The 19,012-nt window shown below is 38.2% G+C and overlaps 1 protein-coding gene across 1 annotated transcript; it reads right to left on the bottom strand.

Annotated features, from left to right (window-relative positions):
• Positions 1 to 531: 531 nt before the first annotated feature.
• LOC18607246 (uncharacterized) lies at positions 532 to 18,300 on the bottom strand. Its single transcript, XM_007041307.3, has 15 exons — positions 17,871 to 18,300; positions 12,573 to 17,589; positions 12,304 to 12,492; positions 11,277 to 11,391; positions 9,876 to 10,929; positions 8,397 to 8,844; positions 8,021 to 8,074; positions 5,075 to 7,940; positions 4,870 to 4,983; positions 4,589 to 4,719; positions 3,742 to 3,834; positions 3,281 to 3,550; positions 2,529 to 3,192; positions 1,477 to 1,552; positions 532 to 1,394 (listed from the first exon to the last, which is right to left on the bottom strand). Exons 1-15 carry the CDS (start codon positions 18,173 to 18,175, stop codon positions 1,295 to 1,297), a joined length of 11,496 nt encoding a protein of 3,831 aa, XP_007041369.3. The 5' UTR covers positions 18,176 to 18,300; the 3' UTR covers positions 532 to 1,294.
• Between the last annotated feature and the right edge of the window lie 712 nt (positions 18,301 to 19,012).

Below are 19,012 nucleotides of genomic sequence, written 5' to 3'. Positions count from 1 at the left end.
TAAGTCACCCTTTTGTTTTTACAAGAAATTTCGAAACCGCAGCATGCAGATTGTACATCACTTATTTTATGCAGTTTACTCTTGGTCTGAGTCTATTTCAACGTGATATTTTTCGTGGAGGGTTTCACATTATCACTTATTATTACGGATTTATATTTTCCATCTAAAATATCTTTTAAATAAAATAAAATCTTTACTTATAAACTAAAACTTCATTCTATCTCTTATTGATGTGAAATACGTAACCCGTATTTAATCATCATGCTCAATTAGATTCCATATGCACAAGAAATGAAGTTGTTACTAAGAATTAATTGAGAGTATATAACAACTCATTTATAAAAAAAGGCTTATAATTCAAGAACTTTTTTGTTATAAAAATGAATTCCAAGTGCATTGCATTTACGATGACATTGATTTTGTTGATTTAGGAACAAAAGTACCCATCAAATTCAAAGCTTCCCTGTCCACAATTTCTCATATGCTTCTCCAGGTTTTTCCTTCCAAGAGGGTATACATAAAAACATAAACTGATAATAAGGGGATGTGATTGCTGCAGAGACTATAAATAATTTATCAGTATCTGTGATTTTTACATATAAGAAGATAAAGCTATCGTGGTCGTATATACAGTTAAAAACGATTCTATTCTTGGATTTTTTATTCAGTGCCAATATGATACAGAAAAACGAGACATCATCTTCTGAACTATAAAGCAGAGATGGAAATGTCACCGTATTTGCAGCGGGGTGACTGCTGATGGCCACACTCAGGGAAGTCTTGGGCGCTTGATTTGCATTCTGCCCATCTTCAGGAATCATGAAGCTTATCCTCCATGTCGATAAACTATGGCTTCTGTCCTCCAGCTAAACATAACAGGTTATAGACTGGTAATATTGAAGGCTTTCATCGAAGTTCCCCATCTGAATAAACTCGAGCAGAGGCAGAGGAAGCCAAAATAAACTCGAGCTTGAAACCTCAACACAGATATCCACATTTGATGCTATAGCACCTGCTGGTTGAGATATATTCTGAAACAGGGCTGTATATGCCCTTCATCTCAAGGAGTGGCAGTAGGCCAGGCTTTTTTTGAAGCCAAAAGATGCATTGTAGTCGTAGCCGGGGAAATACTTCTGATGGCTCCCTCCCATTAAAGGAAAAATGTTCAAGGTTGAAGCCCAGTCAGCCAACATGACAAGTAATTGGAATACCTGCCAACATACTTGATAGTTGACACCGTCTTGCAAGGATCGTTTGCTATTGATGCTAGAATACAAAGGCTTCATTCGTGATTTCAAATCCATGGCGTCCAACCTTCATACATGCTGCAAAGATTATCAACACTAGTAGCTTGCTTAAGTAGATAATCCACTTGCTCTGCAATGCTAATTTCCCTGAAAGAAGTACAAAAAAGGACTGGCTGTTAATATATGATTCACTTGATACCTATTTGCACTATCAATGGAAAGTAGATACCTTCTCTCCGTAATGTCCTGTCCATCTAACTTCATTTCGACACGTTTTAGGACTGACAGTGCATAAGCATTTTTACCTGCAGGCAAAAATAGTTTACCACAATGGAAGTAAAATTGAAAACTCTAAATTTCTTCGAACAATTTTCTTAAACTAAAAGATCAAAGAGTATCCTGAAGAAAGAGAGAAAGCCAGAAAAGAGGGGGGAGGGCATGGAAAAAAGCCATAGCAAATTTAGAATTTTTCACTAGTTGGTGGAAGAATAATAGTTGGTATTTAATAAAGCCCTTAAAACCAAAGCTATCGAAGAGGCACCTAAATCAATTTAATAAAACCTATGCAAACCAGTAGCATCTTTAAATATTAAAAAAGAGAGGAAAAATAACATAAACAATAACCTATCTTACTGACTTAATATCATGCAATGTATACTTTCACATTGTTCACTCTAATTAATTTTTAATCTACACTTCAATCCAAACAAATGTTTCAATATTTGAGATCTCAAGTTGGATGAAAGCTATTGAAAAGGACCATTTGCAGACGGGTAAAATACGGTGTCAGGTGCAACGGGCATATTAAGGCAATCATGAGGTGCTTTGAGTTTGCAGGGGATGCTAGGTGATTGATGTAGTGCTTAAGATGCTGTGTCCTTTTGCAGCTCATATTCTACCATCAACTCGATCTTCCGAGGATCATAGGACATGTATGATCTGTCACATGAACCTGTGTTGGATTCAAACAGACCAAGAAAAGTGGAGAACCATTCCTATACCTCTAAGCCCCAGCCCCAGACAGTTTCAAAAGTTCTTATCTATACTTACTCAAAACCATTCAGACAATAATACGACATAGGATAGAAAACCCCAGATTTATATTTGATACACCAGCATCTTTGAGGTAAATAATCAACATAAATAATAAGAGGGCAGTTCCTATTCATGGTTCTAAACTATAAAAAGTTCTGTTTCTAGAGTACTCAAATTTTATAGAACATGACAATAAAAGAAAAAGAATACTAATAGATGGTTCAATAAATTAGGTTTTACCCTTACCCCTCGCTATACGACTGGCAGTGTGAGTGTTGGGAACAGGAACTCCATGATCCTCATCACCAAGCTCAACTTTCCTTGATGTGGATACTTCATCCTTTACCCCAAATTTTACATCCAAGTTCTCCTTGTTTGAAGGTTGTGAAGATTCAAGAGGAGCACTTACAGCTTCATCATTGACTGAGGCCACAGCTTTCAGATATTCATTTGGCTCACCAGTTGCTGATTTCACAGAAGAAGTGTCACTGTTGTTCATCTCCATGTTATTGGAACTTCTCTGTCCACTTTGTGAGATTTCATCATAATCGCTTTGTGAAGATGGAACAAAATTTTGACTATCATTAGCCGTTTTGTGATTAGAAACAAGCCAAATCTTTTCCATCACCTCTGCTGGGTCATTAATGCTATCTGAAAGACTAGTACCATTTGAGATAATGCCAGATTCCGCAATGCTACCGCCAATGCTATCTGGAGGTGATATCCACTCTTTATCTTGCAAAGAAAGCCCAGTTAGACCAACAAAATCTTTGGTGCTCCCACTGCCTGATGTGGAGATGCTCTCTCCAGCTCTTTCATCAGATTCAGTGGCATCACCAGCAAGATCTGGCCTTGACAAACTAATGCCCTGTGATTTTACTTCCTGGCTTTCACCTAGTCCTTCAAGAGCCTGAAGAGGGAGAGAGAGCATTATTATTAGTCTTAGTAACACGATATGTCATCCAATCTGAATTATTAATATCAAAACTGGATTTTACTTTATGCAGGTTGCCAGCATGAAGACTGGCAGTTCGTGCAAGTCTGGTCAACAAAGAATGTAATTCCTTCACAGAAAATGCAAGTGATGGCACCGAGGGCTTAAAGGTCTGGCAAGTCTCCCGAATTCTTAAGCCATAAGACTGGTATATGGCTTGGCCATGTATTGGAGATACTTCCATCTTGGTCTCTCTCTCCCTAGCCATGGCTTCAGTCATAGCTGACACATCCTTGGATAAAACTGATTCTAGTGGAAGAAGGATTGCATTTGCCTGGCATAACGTCAAAATAATGAGAAATATAGCTGTCAAACCACACAGAATCTAGATTAACAGAAGTTTGATGAAGTTATGTAATTTCATGAAAGAGAAACTGAATCAAGGCAGCTACACAAAAACACCTATCATTACAAAGAAAGTATGCAGTCAAGCAAACTACAGAGCATGCGCCAAAAGACGAGAACCTTTGAAAGATCTTCCATAAGGGAATGGTGTGCAGCTGCAGCCTCCTTTCCCAGATTGTGAACATCATGCAGATCTTCAGTTATTGCCAAAACCTAAAGAGAAGCTTAATAAAATCAGCCACAAGAGAGCACCAAAGAGAACATAAAAGGAGTTTCTTTAGTTAGATTTAAGAAGAAAATATAACAGCATAAGTTGCAAACAAGAGCAAAAGGGAAAAAAAGAAGAAAACAACTGATGAAAGACTAAGAGTACTTATTGGTGATGGTACTAGCTAAGAAACTAAAAGACACTTAAATCTAAAGCAACACCGCAGATAACAAAAGTTCTTACAATGATTAGCAACTTTTTTTTCTTTTGTCTTTCATAATTATTTGATTTCTTGAGGCAACAAAGTCAGTGCAGAATTTTTCTCAAGTTACAGACAGAAACTAATTGCTTGCATAAATAACCTTGAAATATCTTTCTACTTCTTTGCCTACCATGCCTTAATCAAAGCCATGATAAGTATTCTAACTCCCTACAATTTTTGTAGGCAAAGCTGTACAAAGCATAATATCGTAGACAGCAAAATGCAAACTGATATCACGTTTTGGAATGCACAAAAAAAAAATCCCTCACATCATAATATGTGATTCCAACCACAGTGAAACTACAAAAACACCTTCACCATCAAAGACAGAAAACTACATAAATGAACAATACAATCAATGTTTGTATTTTTCATTCAGTACGCATGGTGAAACATTTTAAACCGAAGTCATTGGTACCAAACTGGTGAAGCTTTATGACCCACCTAGGAAGCATCTCTTAATTGGTATAGACAAAAAGAAACAGTACAAATAATACCTCTTCCAGCATTGAACCAGATTCAGAAGTTAAAGCAGTATGGCCCCTAGATACACGAGCAAATGCAGATAAAGCAACACTGGCTTCACATGCATAATTTCTCATTGCAAGAACAGTGCTTTGTAAATCACCTGCAAAAGATGAATGTTTCAGATGAAGACCATAAATGCATATGCAGAAGCAAAATAGATAGACATGATTATGTTTTTGAGTTTCACTTCACACATGCAAATGCATGCAGATAATTAGATGTCTAGGTTGATGAAGAAAGGAGATATGACCTGAGGCAGATTTTGCTTTAAGAGAGGCAATGCATAGTTCATTAGTTGCAGAATATAAGCCACTGGAAGCAACTTCCATGTTGCTTTGAGCAAGCTTCCATTCTTGTTCAGTACCTATGACAAGCCAAAAGACCATATCACCATCCAATTGGAAGTATCATTCACATTAAAATCATTCAAGCATCCACTAAGATGGGAAACTCACGTGTAAAAGAATGATAGGCAACCTCCAATTTAGTTAGCGCACTAAAGTAAGCTTGTTGCCATGTTCTGCTATCACCACCAGTGCTTAACGCATACACCTCTCTTGGGATCTGAAAAATGCCATCCCGAGATGCCTCAAACTCTAATATTGACATGCAAATTTTGACAATGTTTGATGCCTTTTCTCTTGCTTCCTGTAGCAGATGCCTGCGCCTCATCAGGTGGTCATGGAATTCTGGAGGAATTCCGGAAGCCTTGGATGAAGAATTTCCTGTTCCGCCAGAATTCGGTCCACCACAAGCCCATCCCATTGCTCTCTCAAGCTGCCCTTCTGCTGCAAGAGAAGTGTGCTCACACGATTGTAGGCCCTCTATTGACCTAGCTACTTTTGACACAACAGCTTGCATAGTTTCTAGCAACTTAGGTCTACTGAGGTTTAGAACAATGGGATACAGTTCATCATCACTAGAAAAAAATTTCTGGAACAGGATCCTACAACTGTGTGAATGGGTCAAGCCAACATCATGCATCCATTCCATTTGCACAATCTCTAGTATTGTCTTGCGCAGAGCTTCTTTGAGCTCATTCACTTGCCTTTTCATAAGAGAAGCAGCTGACCTTGCTGCTCTAGCAGTTTCATGTGTGTTGCAGTACTCCTCAAGCATAAGCTGGACCCTTTTAACAGCCATAGCATCCTTCCTTATGTGATCAGTACCAGGTTCCTTAGCTCCCTCTGTCAGTAGCTTCAAATGTTCATTTTCTTTATCTAACCAAGATAGTAAAGCGGGAGCAACTCGTATTTTCAGGTAGCGACCCAGATACTCTTTAAGTTGAATTTCAAGCTTTCTCTTAACTACATTAAAAAGCTGTTCAAATCCTAAATTTTGATCCACTGATGAAGCCACATCATGTATACATGAATCAAGGATAGAATCCAGAACACCTATTTTCCAAATAAAGAAGGAATGGCTGCTCAATAATGTTCCAAAGTTCCAGACAGACTCAGATACTGAGTGTCCAGAACTCATAAAGTCCACCAAATTAGGGATTTCATCCGCACGAGGAGCAACAGAGCTACTCAATGAAGATAATGCTTTATCAACTGATTCTAACTCAGAGAAAGGTTTTACTAAGATGGCTAGTAGTACTTTGCTTCTTGAGTGATGTGACTCTCTAAAGTCTTCACCATTAATTAGAGATTGAAAATGGTTTTCACAAGAAACCAAGGAATTTTTAATCTCAGCTTCTCTCTTTATGAGAGAAGAAGTTCGCATGTCTCTCTGATTCCAAGTTCGATGGAGTTGGTCTAGCTGCACCCTGCAAGCTTCTTCTTGAGAGGCCAGTTCCTCTGCTTCTTCCCAAGATAGATGATCCCTACCCTTCATGGCAGCTTCTTCAAGAGCCAACTGTTGTTCAGTAATGCAGCCAACCTTAACAAAGTAATTTTGTTCTAGTTCAACCAAGGATGCCCTCTCTAATTCAACCTCCACTAGCTGCTCCAGTGCAGTGTCAACAGATCCCCTTATTTGTGAGATTAATCCAAATGCATCCATAACTTCTGTATTGAATGAAACCGCAGATCTCATTACATCCGGTAAAACAACTTCAGTCATTTCCCCAACCAAATTTTTACAGCAAAGTAAAATGGTTTTGAATATGGAAGCCCAGTTGCCTTCAGAATAATACTTTGGATAATAGAGATCTCTATCTACACCCAGCATGTCTCCACCAATTTGCTGCCATAGTTCATTTACAAACCCAGCAACAAGAATGCATTTCTCTACTTGCTCTTCAAACTCAGAGAAGACAGTTCCAAGATCAGATTGTAGCCGACTGTTTTCGTTTTGAGCCCTACCAGTATGACTGTACATGTCAAGTACCCTATGCTTAACATCATCATACAATGACCGCACTGCTGTACTTAGAACAGATAACACCTTGTCCTTCTTCTCTTCCAACTCCCCTCGTGTTCTTGAAGCTCTTGTGCCATCATACTTTGATTCTCCAGATTGCAGAGAAGAATTAGCATCTTCCTTCCTTACAAGACCAGCAGATTGCATGTATCTCATGAAAGCAGACATGAGACGATCCTTAGCTTTTGATTCAGTCTCTGTGCCAATTGAATTAACTAGCTCAGCACACTCTTCCTCAACTTTCTCAATCTCTACCGCATACTTTTCCACTTTAAAGCAAAGATCATCATGACTGCTCTTCATAAACTCAAGATTATCCCCATGTACTTTTGCAATCAGTTCAGCAGCCTGTCTTCTCGCTAAGGAGAGGATGTCAGAAGAAACAGCATTTGCAGATAGTTGCAGTACTTGTCCCCAGCCATGCACTGCACTGGTTGTGAGGTAATTTAAAGGTAGTACTCTTTGTAAAGCCAATGAGTAGGCTTGAAGAGCCATTACTGCAGAAGAGAGTCCACGATCCAACTCAGATATGAGCTGAGAAACTTCCCTATCTATATCATAGCATTGGGCTTGTGTGGGCTCAGGTACTATAGTCAATGGGACACCAGCCACAGGAACGGCAGATGTAAGAGATAGAGCATCTGCCATACCACTAAGATTTATGCAGGCATTTATTTCAGGAATTAAATTGCCTCGTAAAGCATCAAGGATCCTTCCATGCTGCTCAATCCAAGATGCAGCTTGTTGAGCTTTCTCAGCAACCAAATTCTTCGCTTGATTAAACTCTCGAGCTTGAATTTCAAATGATGCACGAGTTTTCTCTGAATTACAAGTTGCTTCAGCAACAATTGACTTTGCAGATGTCTCATGCAGAATAAGATTAGATCTCTCTTGGTCAGCTCGATAAAAAAGAGCAGAGACAAGCTCATATTGATTCAGAACATCTCCAAACCTCTGAAACATAGAAATTCAACAATCAAAACTTCTGGTTCAAAACAAACAAAATGAGATGCATGCAGGTGATGAATCCTTACCTCAAGAGTGGATTCAACAGCTGGCAATGTAACCAACAAAAGATCATGATGTTCCTGAAATAATTGAGAGACGTCAAAAACTGTTAAATCTCTGAATAATTTCCACAATAAGGCCTACTAGATAGGTTCATGCAAGTAAACAATAGAATTACAAGACTGATTACAATCCTAACTCAATGTTAGGATATTAAACATTCAAAACAATGCCTAAAATATGAAATACCACAGGAAAGTCAATTGTGAAGGCATTACACAGTCTAAGTAACCAAGCCAGTAGTAGCAAATACAATCAATCATGCTTCCAAGTCTAGCCAGCATCAAAGAAAAAAAAAATTAAAGACACATGCAAAGTTACAGTATTTTAAGGAATAAGTACCTGCAAGGGAACACGAATTTCTTGCACTCGTGATGCAAATAAACTCAAGCTAACAGCCAGCTCCATGCCTTTTCTTTCTTCACCACCAATTGCAGCATCATCATGAAAATCTCCACGTGTCCATTCTATAAGTGGATCCCATACAAACACTTCCAGTAACATCAAGAGTATATCCTTATTCTTCCTTAGAGCACCAACAACGGCCTCACAATTTGCTCTAAAGGTACCTTCTATGCCTGTCAACCCTAGTGCAGCCTCGATTGTCTGGGTTAGACGGAATGGAACAATCTCTGGGACTTTAAGTCTTTGCCCTTTATCAAAACAAACATTGTAATCAATATGCACCACATCCCCACTACTGAAATCCATAAGGATGTTATCTAAATGTCTATCACCAAGGCCCAAAATGTGACCCACCATACTCATGGCTGCAACACTTCTAGAATACCTACAAGAGAAGAACAAAACATATGTCCAAACGTTTCAAAATTTACCAAAACACTTTATTAAAGTCAAAAAAGAAAATAGAAGCATGCATCATCACCAAGAAAATTATATACAATTTCAAGTCCCAACTTTCACTAATTATATTAGAACCAGTTATACAGTCCAAAAATTGGGAAAAACGAAGAAAGAACAAAAAGCAATACCCAGATGACACATTCGAAATGAACTTGAGATGACAACTATTGATTCAATGAGAAGGGCAATTAAATCACCAAAAGAATAGCATACCAGCAAACTTCAACTTACCATCTATAATCATACCATTCACATAAAGCATGTTGCACGAGCACTACTCTTAACTTCAGAATGACTAATTTGACAATAAATAATAGCAAATTCTTTCATCAACACAATGTTCTCAGATATCTACACTTGTTTTAGTTACTTAACATACATAATGCGATACACCAATTTTGGCCTTCTTAATCCATATAACATCAAGAAGAGATTTTCTATTTTGTTCTCTTTGCTAGAAGACTGCCAGACATACTTTTCAAGCTAACATTGCAAAAACATTAAAATTGATGGTGAAATGCATCTCAATCCTTTTGTGGAATTACAGCACCAGAAAGAACACTTATATTTAGACCAATAAGGCTTTCTGGCCAGAAATTAAACATCCATTGTACTCCATAGGTTGGTGTAATGGCTCAATTATGAGTATCTTATCCACTAGTGTTTATATTTATAATTCTTGTTTTAGAGGTCAATTTATAACAATATAAATTTCACGATTAATGTTCACATAACTATTCATGCAGTGACACTCTGTTCTTCTGTAAATAAGGCTAGCAATAAAAAGTTTCTCGGTCTATGATTTTACGATTTAAAGGGACAGCCTACAAAAGCAGTATTTAGTTTCTTCTTGATATTTTTTAGTTTTTTTTATAAGCTTTTTTAGTATATTTTTAAGAGCAGCCGATTGAAGCTTTCTTGATAGCAAGACATTTAGTGACAGAAAATGAAGAATACCTCTTCAATTTTGAGCTGAAGGCTTTGAACCCTTCACTAGCACACCAAAGTTCTTGATGCAGAAGGTGTTTAGGGACCTCCTTCATAAGGTCCAAAAGAACTTTGCGCTTGACTTCATGAGGCCAGTCTCTTCGGGAAATTACTCTCCTGATGCCTTTCTCTTTGAGTGCGGGAATGATTTTTCCATAGAACATATCACTTGGCCGAGGAACAGGAGGAACAGAATTTTTTGCATTTCCAGCACCCAAAGCAGAAAGTTGTGCAAGCTGGACACGGTTTTGCCAAGACTTAAAGATGCTGTATATGCTTGTTACATTATCTACCCATTGGATGAGACCAGCCCGACCACTAATTGGAGTCACAGAATAGTAGCGAATGCCAAGCAAATTATGATTAGTAGTAGAAGATGAATGCAGAAAACTATTTATTGCTTGCAGCAGCTGCATGATTCTAGCATCAAGACGCAAATCTTCACGCCCTTTCAACAGATATGTGTATGTTTTACCATCTGAACCCAGAATAACAAGCTTCTTTGGTTTCGTTTTAGTTGACAAGATAGTAACCTGTTCTGAGAAAGAAGCAATTGTGACAATCCCTTGTAGAGTTGAAGTGCGACCTCCATCAGATTCAGACGCTGTGACTTGCTTCTCAAGACCAGGCATTGGAACATCAGAGGATGATAACATAGCCAGCTGTGGTGCAACTTCCCCCAAAGAAACTGAAGATTTCCTCTGATAAGATGCTAGGGATGCAGCAATATTGTCAAATGGCCGCCAGACATCTCCCAGTGCAGCAGCAGATGCCGGAGGAGTCTTAAAGCTTAATATGGCAGATTTTAACTGCTCTTTATACTCCTGATGGAACCATAATTCATGAGGTGTCTCAGGCTTTGTAGAAGTTGAAGCTAGACGGCGTTCCAGGGCTACAACAATGGGAGCCATCATGGCTGAGTATTTAGCAGCATTTATCTTGTTCTTCTCACTCTGGTTAAGAGTAGCATTCTCTGCAATTCGTGCAGCTTCCTCTTTCAGAACATTTATGCGCCTCATTACATCTGAAAATAAACTCAGTCAACATGGAGAGAAATAGAACGAGTAAAATAAAAGACAAAAAAATAGGAGCAAAGACCAATAAACATATATGCTAGCAATAACTAAACTGAGAATGGGCTATGTACAACTGACATATTGAATACCAAATTGCATCTAGCTAGATAAACCTTATTTGTCATCTCTACAATTTCAGGATATGCATGTTAAAGACCACCATTCATGTTAAATGTACATGATGAGGCAAAAAGCCTGGCTTCAATTCTTAAACATGATAAAAGTGTAAGAATGCATAGACAAAAAAAAAAAAATGGATTGTGAGCAGAAGAAACCCTGTTGAAGCTAAGCTTACCCATGTGGAGATCTTGAAGAGTGCTAAGCCATAGTTCCTCCCAAAGAACAGTAACATTTCCAAGCTCATTAATCACAAGTTGAACATCCTGGACTAATCTTGGATAAAGCTCTCTCTGCAAGCAGCAAATTTATGCCTTAAATTTTGTATATGACACTTTAATCTAGCAACTCATGGTTCAACAAAACTAAATCAAGGGTAATCAAGCATCAAGATGATCAAAAGTCTTTAGGCATATCAGCAAACGATTAAAAAGAGAACATGCTTAATTTTAAACTAATACATATGCATTTGATCAGCACAGAAGTATGAAGACACTCGAAAGGAAGTGATCTTATTCACTTCTTCAAATCTGAATCATTTCATGCTTCAATTCATTTACATGTGACTTTCAATAGCTAATCCCATTAACACTCACTCAAAACCTTTATCAGATGTTACCATACTGTTGAGTGCAAAACTGTCATAGACATGGCCCCATAAATTTAAATCTCAAGAAAGAAGCATGTTTAATATATAAGTAATTAAAAAAATCTATAAGCCAATATATGCTACAAACAGTAGCACACAGCTTTATTACAAGGCAATCTTAAATAGACACGACAGTCTGAAAGTCAGGGTACTCTTCTGAAGGCAATCTTAATTAGATTATGATTTTAGCCTGCTAAATATATAAATAACTAAGTTACTGAGCTTCTAAGCCACCATGAGAAACAAAAACACTTTGGAGCGACATCTTCATTTACATAAATGTGACTGCATGCAGGATATCACCAGTGAATTGTTAATAATGCAATAAATAGGTAGCTATGATGCACAATAGAAAGGATGAACAAGCAAAAATTTGAAACAGCTTCACATATGGCAAGCAGCAACAATACCATAACTCTGTCTAACATAGATGTCTACCCCTATCACCCAAAATGACAGGTAAAATAAAATAGTTCTGTATCGGAGATCTTGTAGCATAGTAACACAACAGTTTTTGAAATCATGAAATTCGCTAAATGAAAAAATTTTAAATTACCAAACAACCCAGAATGTGTTGCAGCTCCTCAGAGGGCTTCTCTTCATAAGCATTTATATCAACTAGTGTTGGGTAAACTATAGACCAAGGAGAAAGCTTGGCTAACATCACTAATAAGCCCTCTATTTGCTTCCGGACAACTTCCTCAGGATGTGAACTCAAGCGAGCAAATAATTGAGGTGTAACATCCTAAAAAGATAATTACAATGTTAATAGATCATTTTGATGAAAAGGAAGCAGGAAGGGGGAAACAAGAAACAGCTTCTCACCTGCCATGACAACAAAGGAACTGTTGAAAGATCAGGTTCAAGTGTGTCTTTTAACTCCAATCCATAGTTGAGAAGAATATGCAGGACATACAATGTAGCTCTCAGGGTATAGCTGCCAGCTGTTTGTTTCAGGGGCTCACAAACATCACCAGACAACTGACCATCACAAAGCTTGGTAGACGAATGTAAAAGATACTGTATGAAACCATGAGCTGCATACCCAAATAGAGAGACTCTTCTCTTCCTCAACGACCACCAAACATCAATCAACTTATCAATTACATATGTTATATCTGTTTCTTCTACACCAATACTTGCAAGTTGTAAAGAACTTCGCAACTGAGAAGTTAAAGTGGCAGAAAGCCTTTCACCACCAGAATTTTCTGCACCAGGTGCTCCAGCAGCAGCTTCCATCATATCCACCACTTGCTGCACCAAAGCCTTTGAAGGATTGTCAGTTCTCAACATTTCTGCAGGATCAGAACAAAAATTCCACTGTTCTGCTCTATCATCTACATGCTCCATATCATCCCTCTCCTGAAAAAGTGGCATTATAACAGATTCCACTCCTTGGATCTCATCTTCGGTCATCTTGAATCTTTCAGGTGCAAGTTCTGAAACCAGCACGGGAGAAAAAGAGTATAAATGAAGACACTTTTCATGCTGGTTAACAACAGAGCTCTTGGCCTGACTGAAACACCAAGAAGCATAAGAAATCCATGACTTGGCCATTGTAGGGCAAAGTTGAGTGGACAACTTTGTAGCTGTACCCACTATTTCCTCAATAATAACATCTAAGCTTAGTTTAGAGCTTAAGTCCATATCACTGAAACAGTGTCCACCTGTGCCAATGGAAGAAACATTAGCCACATTGAGGTCTGCCAGCATCCTGAGAACAATATTTTCGAAACTCATACTGCAATAATCCCGTCTCAACCAATTTGAAAGTTTCAAGCAAGCCTTTGCCTTCAACTTACCATCATCAACATCATTAACTATCAAAGCAGAAGAACACAAACAAGGACGAAGAAATGACCAAATATTCACAAAAGCATCCTCAATCTTGTTCTCAGCATACAGTAGCAATATTTCCTCATATTGCAAATTCAAAATTAGCAAATTAGGGTATCTCTCCTGGGAGCAACTCAACACATGATCTCTCACATAGCTGTTCAGACAGTTTGCCAACATCAGATTTCCTTGTTTACGAGCCAAACTTGACAAATTCATAGAAAGCTTTAGGGTAACTGGAGAAGTAGGGAAAATGGCTCGATAAACTCGGAGAATTTTCAACCAAGGGTTACAATCTTGATGAATTCCTTTAATTAAAGGCCGCAGGGGCTGCAAATATGAACTTAAAACTGACTGACTCAGTTTGGATTTGCCTTGGCTTGCCATGTGCTCCTGGCATTTCCCTTGGTTGCCTGTGAGTTCATAACCTTCTTCAAATGCAAAGATGCAATGCAACTGTGTGGCACATGCAGCAGCCTCGGCTAATCCATCAAGTGGCAGAACAGACAACATTTCCTCCAGCATTGACTTGGCCTTCTGTAATTCATGTGGCACCTTGTCCACATTTCCCTCAATCTGAAGAAGCAATGCCTGCAAAAGCATCTGCTCACTCCTCTGCAAGGCTAGTTTAGGATCAAGTGTGAGTTCACTGCTAGATTTTGGTGTCAAATCCAGGTATGCCCATGCAGCCTGAAGATCACCCTCATCAAAACGTGCCAATGCATGAATTGCATTCATTTCATTGCCTGCCGTAGTCAAAGCACCAGAATAACTCTTTCCAGCATGCTTAGCGCGAAGTGTTTGCAACTCTAAAAGCCATGATTCCAGGGACTTCCAATCAGATACAGCTGTATAACTCTCAATAATACGTGCAATGGCAAACTGCACACCATCAGAACCCATGGTACTGAGTGACTCCTCAGTCTGTAACAAGTGAGCAAAATGAGAAGCAGCTTTTTCATATTGTCCTTCTGCCTGATATATAAGCCCAGTTATCCACTGGAAAGGTCCAAATATGCCATTGTGATTCATAGACTGATCTTCATCCAAAAGTAGTGGAGAAAAGGTCACTGAAACCCATTTTTGTAGACCAATTAGAGCCTCTGATTGATGATTCCTGCATAGAGCCAATGACATGTGTTGTACAACCCTCAAGATATCTCCAATATATTTCTCCTTCATGTTATGTAGGTTTTCAGTTACCTGAGCCTGGGACTTCTCTTTAAATGCTGACATCACTAGACTTTTAAGCTCCTGGAGCCGCAAAGTGCAGTACTGAATTGTAGCATCATGGCATTGCAATGCCAATCCAGCATTCATCATGGGCTCACATATACGAGAAAACCATTCCTCACATACTTTCTTATTTGCTCGAAAAAACAGTGAACTCTGTCGACTAGCAGATGGTAAAACAGCAGATCCTTCATATGCATTATATACATTTTTCTTTAGGGCCTCAACGAAATCCAACAATAACCTCATTGGCAACAAGTGCGCACCAGAAGAACCTATTATACTTAAGCTTCCATCATTTTGTTCACTATCAAGCTGTAGCACATGTGCAACATCCAAAAGCATCCGCTCCAATGCTGCAAAAGTTTGAGTAGGCCCACCAAGGTTAGTCCGTAGGCGAGTAGAAATACAATATCTGGCTGCCTCATGTATGGCCCACCAAGCACCAGCCAAGTTATTAACAAAGCAAAGTTTTTCTAGAGCATCTTCTTCCACTTTTATATCCATCCATAGATCATTCACACCTAGAATCCCAGTTTCCTCAAGCTGTCCCAAAATGCCATCCTTTGAGCTCCTACACGTATGAATAAGCCGTTGGATCCAAGAAGAAAGAGGCACTTTCCATCTTTGTGAAATGTAACTCAAAATGGAAACAAGTTGCTGTGAGTTAAGTTGCTGAGGCAGCTGCTTTAAGGAAAATACTTGCTTCCAGTACAAGTTTGAATTATTGCCTAACATAAGAGCTCTGGGCCTCGAATTGCTAAATGCTCCAATATGATGAATACCATATATATATATTGTAGTCAACAAGACATGAGACAGAAGCCTAACATATGCATTTCTAATGTCATTATCTGGATCACCAAGTTTTTCTAGGACCACTTCACTTACAGAATTAAAGTACAAGGGGTGCATCAATCTTGCTTGCAAAAGCAGCTCCAAAGCTAATGTGACATGTAACCTGACTTTTGGTTCCCTGTCAAATGCAGCCTCCAAAATAGAGAAAATCGTATTTCCAAATTGAGAAACATATCCAAATTCTTCATAGAAGTTAGTGTCCATCTTTGAATTCTCACAGATGGAAATGAGATTTTCACAGAATCTTTGGACCCATTCCAGAGCTACTACTTTAACTGAGACAGGAGAAGAAACATGGAGAGCTTTACCAAGAAGTGTGCCACACTCCCTCAGATACTCAACAATCATGGCTGAATGAACATCTCGGAAACTATTATCATTAAGGACTTTTTCAGCAGCAACATCCCCAGTAGGTATATGGCCACTTTGATTTCTTATGGAACACTTGCTCAAGAATTTAACCATACTTAACCTATCTAATGTCTTGATAACATTGACTTGCAATTCCACACAAAACTGAATAGGTAAATCAAAAGGGTTCAGCTTCTCAATAATAAAATAAATCAAATTTTCTGACCTCTGAAGATACAAGGTGGCATTCTTTGGTTGGACAATCAAAGTGTTATGTCCACACAAGGAAACAGAAGTTAACAGAACTTTCAAATCAAATTTAATCAATGCAAACAACTCACATTTTGAGTAAGATCTAGTATCTCCGACACTATTAACCCCCTCTCCATGACCTAAAATATTTCCAAGCAAACCCTTCAAGAGCTGCAGCTCTTCAGTTAACAAGGTCATTGCCTGTTGAACTATTTCATCATTCCCATGTTGAAGCAAGAAGACATAAGTAGCTGCAGAACTTCCAGTGACTAAATGATTTGGATGCAAGCGCAGCTGAGATATTGCTGCATCAAAATGAAGAATTTTCTGCACAGAAGAGGGGAGGAGGCCAAGCTTTTGCAAAGATAATAATTGAAGATTAGTTTTTAAGACCCCATGAACTTGAAAGGAGGTGATCTTCCCAGCTCCAACAAGTCGACTAGTACTGTCCAAGTCCAAGCTCTGGAATAATATGTCAACAGCAAGTGAATAAAATGTGGAAAACCTTTCTCGTAATATTTCTGCCAATAGAGTCAAGCACTTCCATGAATCTTCAATCCATTTTGACCATCCAAACTTCTTTCCAACAACAGATAAACATCCCAATAACCGGGGAAGCATTTTGCTTAAAGGTTCACTTATTTGTTCGAGCAGATTCATCTCCAGCAATCCAGATGCAGTAGATTGCAGAACTGTACAAAAACAAGAAAGCAATGCAAGCAACCTTCGAAACTGTTGTGGGGTTCCATGTGTCGCATCCTGAAGCAAAACATCCATATCTCCCAAGAACTTGAACAACAATCCCAGAGAGAACTGCAAATTACCCACCCAATGTTTCTGAAATTGCAAGAAACTATCCATAATAACCTGTCTGTCAGATTCTGCAAGGTCAGGTACCAATGCCCACCCAAGAAGCACATCAACAATGTCAAGAAAATGCGGTTGGAAGGACAATGAAAACTTCAATGAGATCAAAGTCAAAACACCTAAAAGCCGATGCAATAAAGTCAAGGAGGTTCTCTCATCCTCTAGAAGTTCTTGACATGCTTTGAGGATTGATAAAGCATACCTTTCAATCCCACCCACATCACCAACACTAAGAAACTCACGTAGAGCTTCCAGTGCCAGTTCTGTGGTCCCATCCCCGGCACTAATATTACTAAGCAGCGGCAAAGCCCAACCAATGAACCGATCCACCAAACTACCGAGCATAACATGATTTTGCCTTCCACTTGATCCTATAGGAATTGAACACACAACTGCACAAAGAGCACCATATGCAATAGCAGCAGCCTGCCTCACTGAGTATGACCTGACCACAAATTTAACCATGAATTTCACCAGTCTATACATAAATCTAAATTCTAACAATCAGTTTTTTCTTTCTCTTGGAAGCGTGATGTCAGTGATCTGAGTTAAAAATCATAATTGTTTTAAATTGCAAATTTAACATTTTAATGGCTAAGCATACACAAGATTGTTCTCCTTGAAGTCCAACACTGCTAATTCATCAACTATATAGAAAAAAGAAATAAACATTAATAATATTGAAAATAAAAAGTTAAGGAAAGAAAGAGAGAGAGAGAGTTATACTTGTCGGAAAGAAGTTGAGAGAAGCCTTGGGCGAGAAAAGAAGCGGAGTGAGCGACGAGGATAGAGTTAGGAGGGTAACGAATCGCGCGGTGGAGAGAATTAATAGCGGCGAGACGAGCTGAGTCGCTTTCATCGGAGTTGGTTGAAACTGCGGGAGTTGTCGTGGTGGTGGGAGTCGATGTTGAGGGAGTGAAGGAGGAGGAGGATGAGGAAGTGGCGGTAGCGGTGGCGGTGGTGTCTTTGGGGAGAGCAACGGTGAGGAGAGCCGCTAGCTGCTGCTGTTGGTGGTGGAGTCCTTGCATCATTGTTGTATAGATATCTATGGCTTCGCATTTCTTGACCTTTTTCCTTCTTGCGCTTGCTTGCTCCGCCGGGATGCGTTTGAATTAGTTCGGTTGTGGCGTTCCCCCTTTCCATATAGAGGTAGCCGTGTTGTTTTTTTTTTCCCGGCTAGGTTCGGTTAAAGTTGTAAATACGTACGGTACTTTTTTTATTTTTATACAATATAAAAGAAAAGTTAGCTCAATTTAATTAAATACGATTAATTTTTCGTTACTATTAAGAATTTATTTGAACATGAATTAAAATTTAAAAAGATGTTTGGGTATAATTAAAGCAAGAATTTACTTGAAGAATTTAATAAATATTTTTAATTATTTAAGCTAAATCACTTTTGTTAAAAATTAACAAGTTTTTAAGTTGGTAAAAATTAACTTAACCAATAAGATTATGTTAGTTAATTCGATTAAGTTACTTAAGTCGATTCAATGTGATTAAAAAATTTTAAGTTGATTAACGAAATTAAGCCAATTAATCAATTATTTTGATTTATGTAAGAAAGTAGATCAATTCAGTTAAAATATATGAATAAATCGAATAATAGTACTTTTAGATCGATTTAATCGATGAAATGGATTTTTCACTCTTATTTAGATTGAAGTTTTTGACTTATGAGAGAGTTATATAATTTCTTTTAATATTACAATAGGGGGAAATTGAATGATAAATTACAAAATTTTTCATTAGATTAAGGATTTCTTTGGAGATAAATTAAAATTTAAAAAGATGTTTGGATATGATTAAAGTAAGGATTTAATTGAAGAGATGATCATAATGCTTTTGTTAAAAATTAACAACTATTT

The sequence above is a fragment of the Theobroma cacao genome, chromosome 2 (genome assembly GCF_053813885.1).
Source record: "Theobroma cacao isolate CCN51 chromosome 2, ASM5381388v1, whole genome shotgun sequence".
Lineage (NCBI taxonomy): Eukaryota > Viridiplantae > Streptophyta > Magnoliopsida > Malvales > Malvaceae > Theobroma > Theobroma cacao.
The sequence above is the reverse complement of the archived record's forward strand: the minus strand, read 5'-3'. Positions and strand labels throughout refer to the sequence as shown.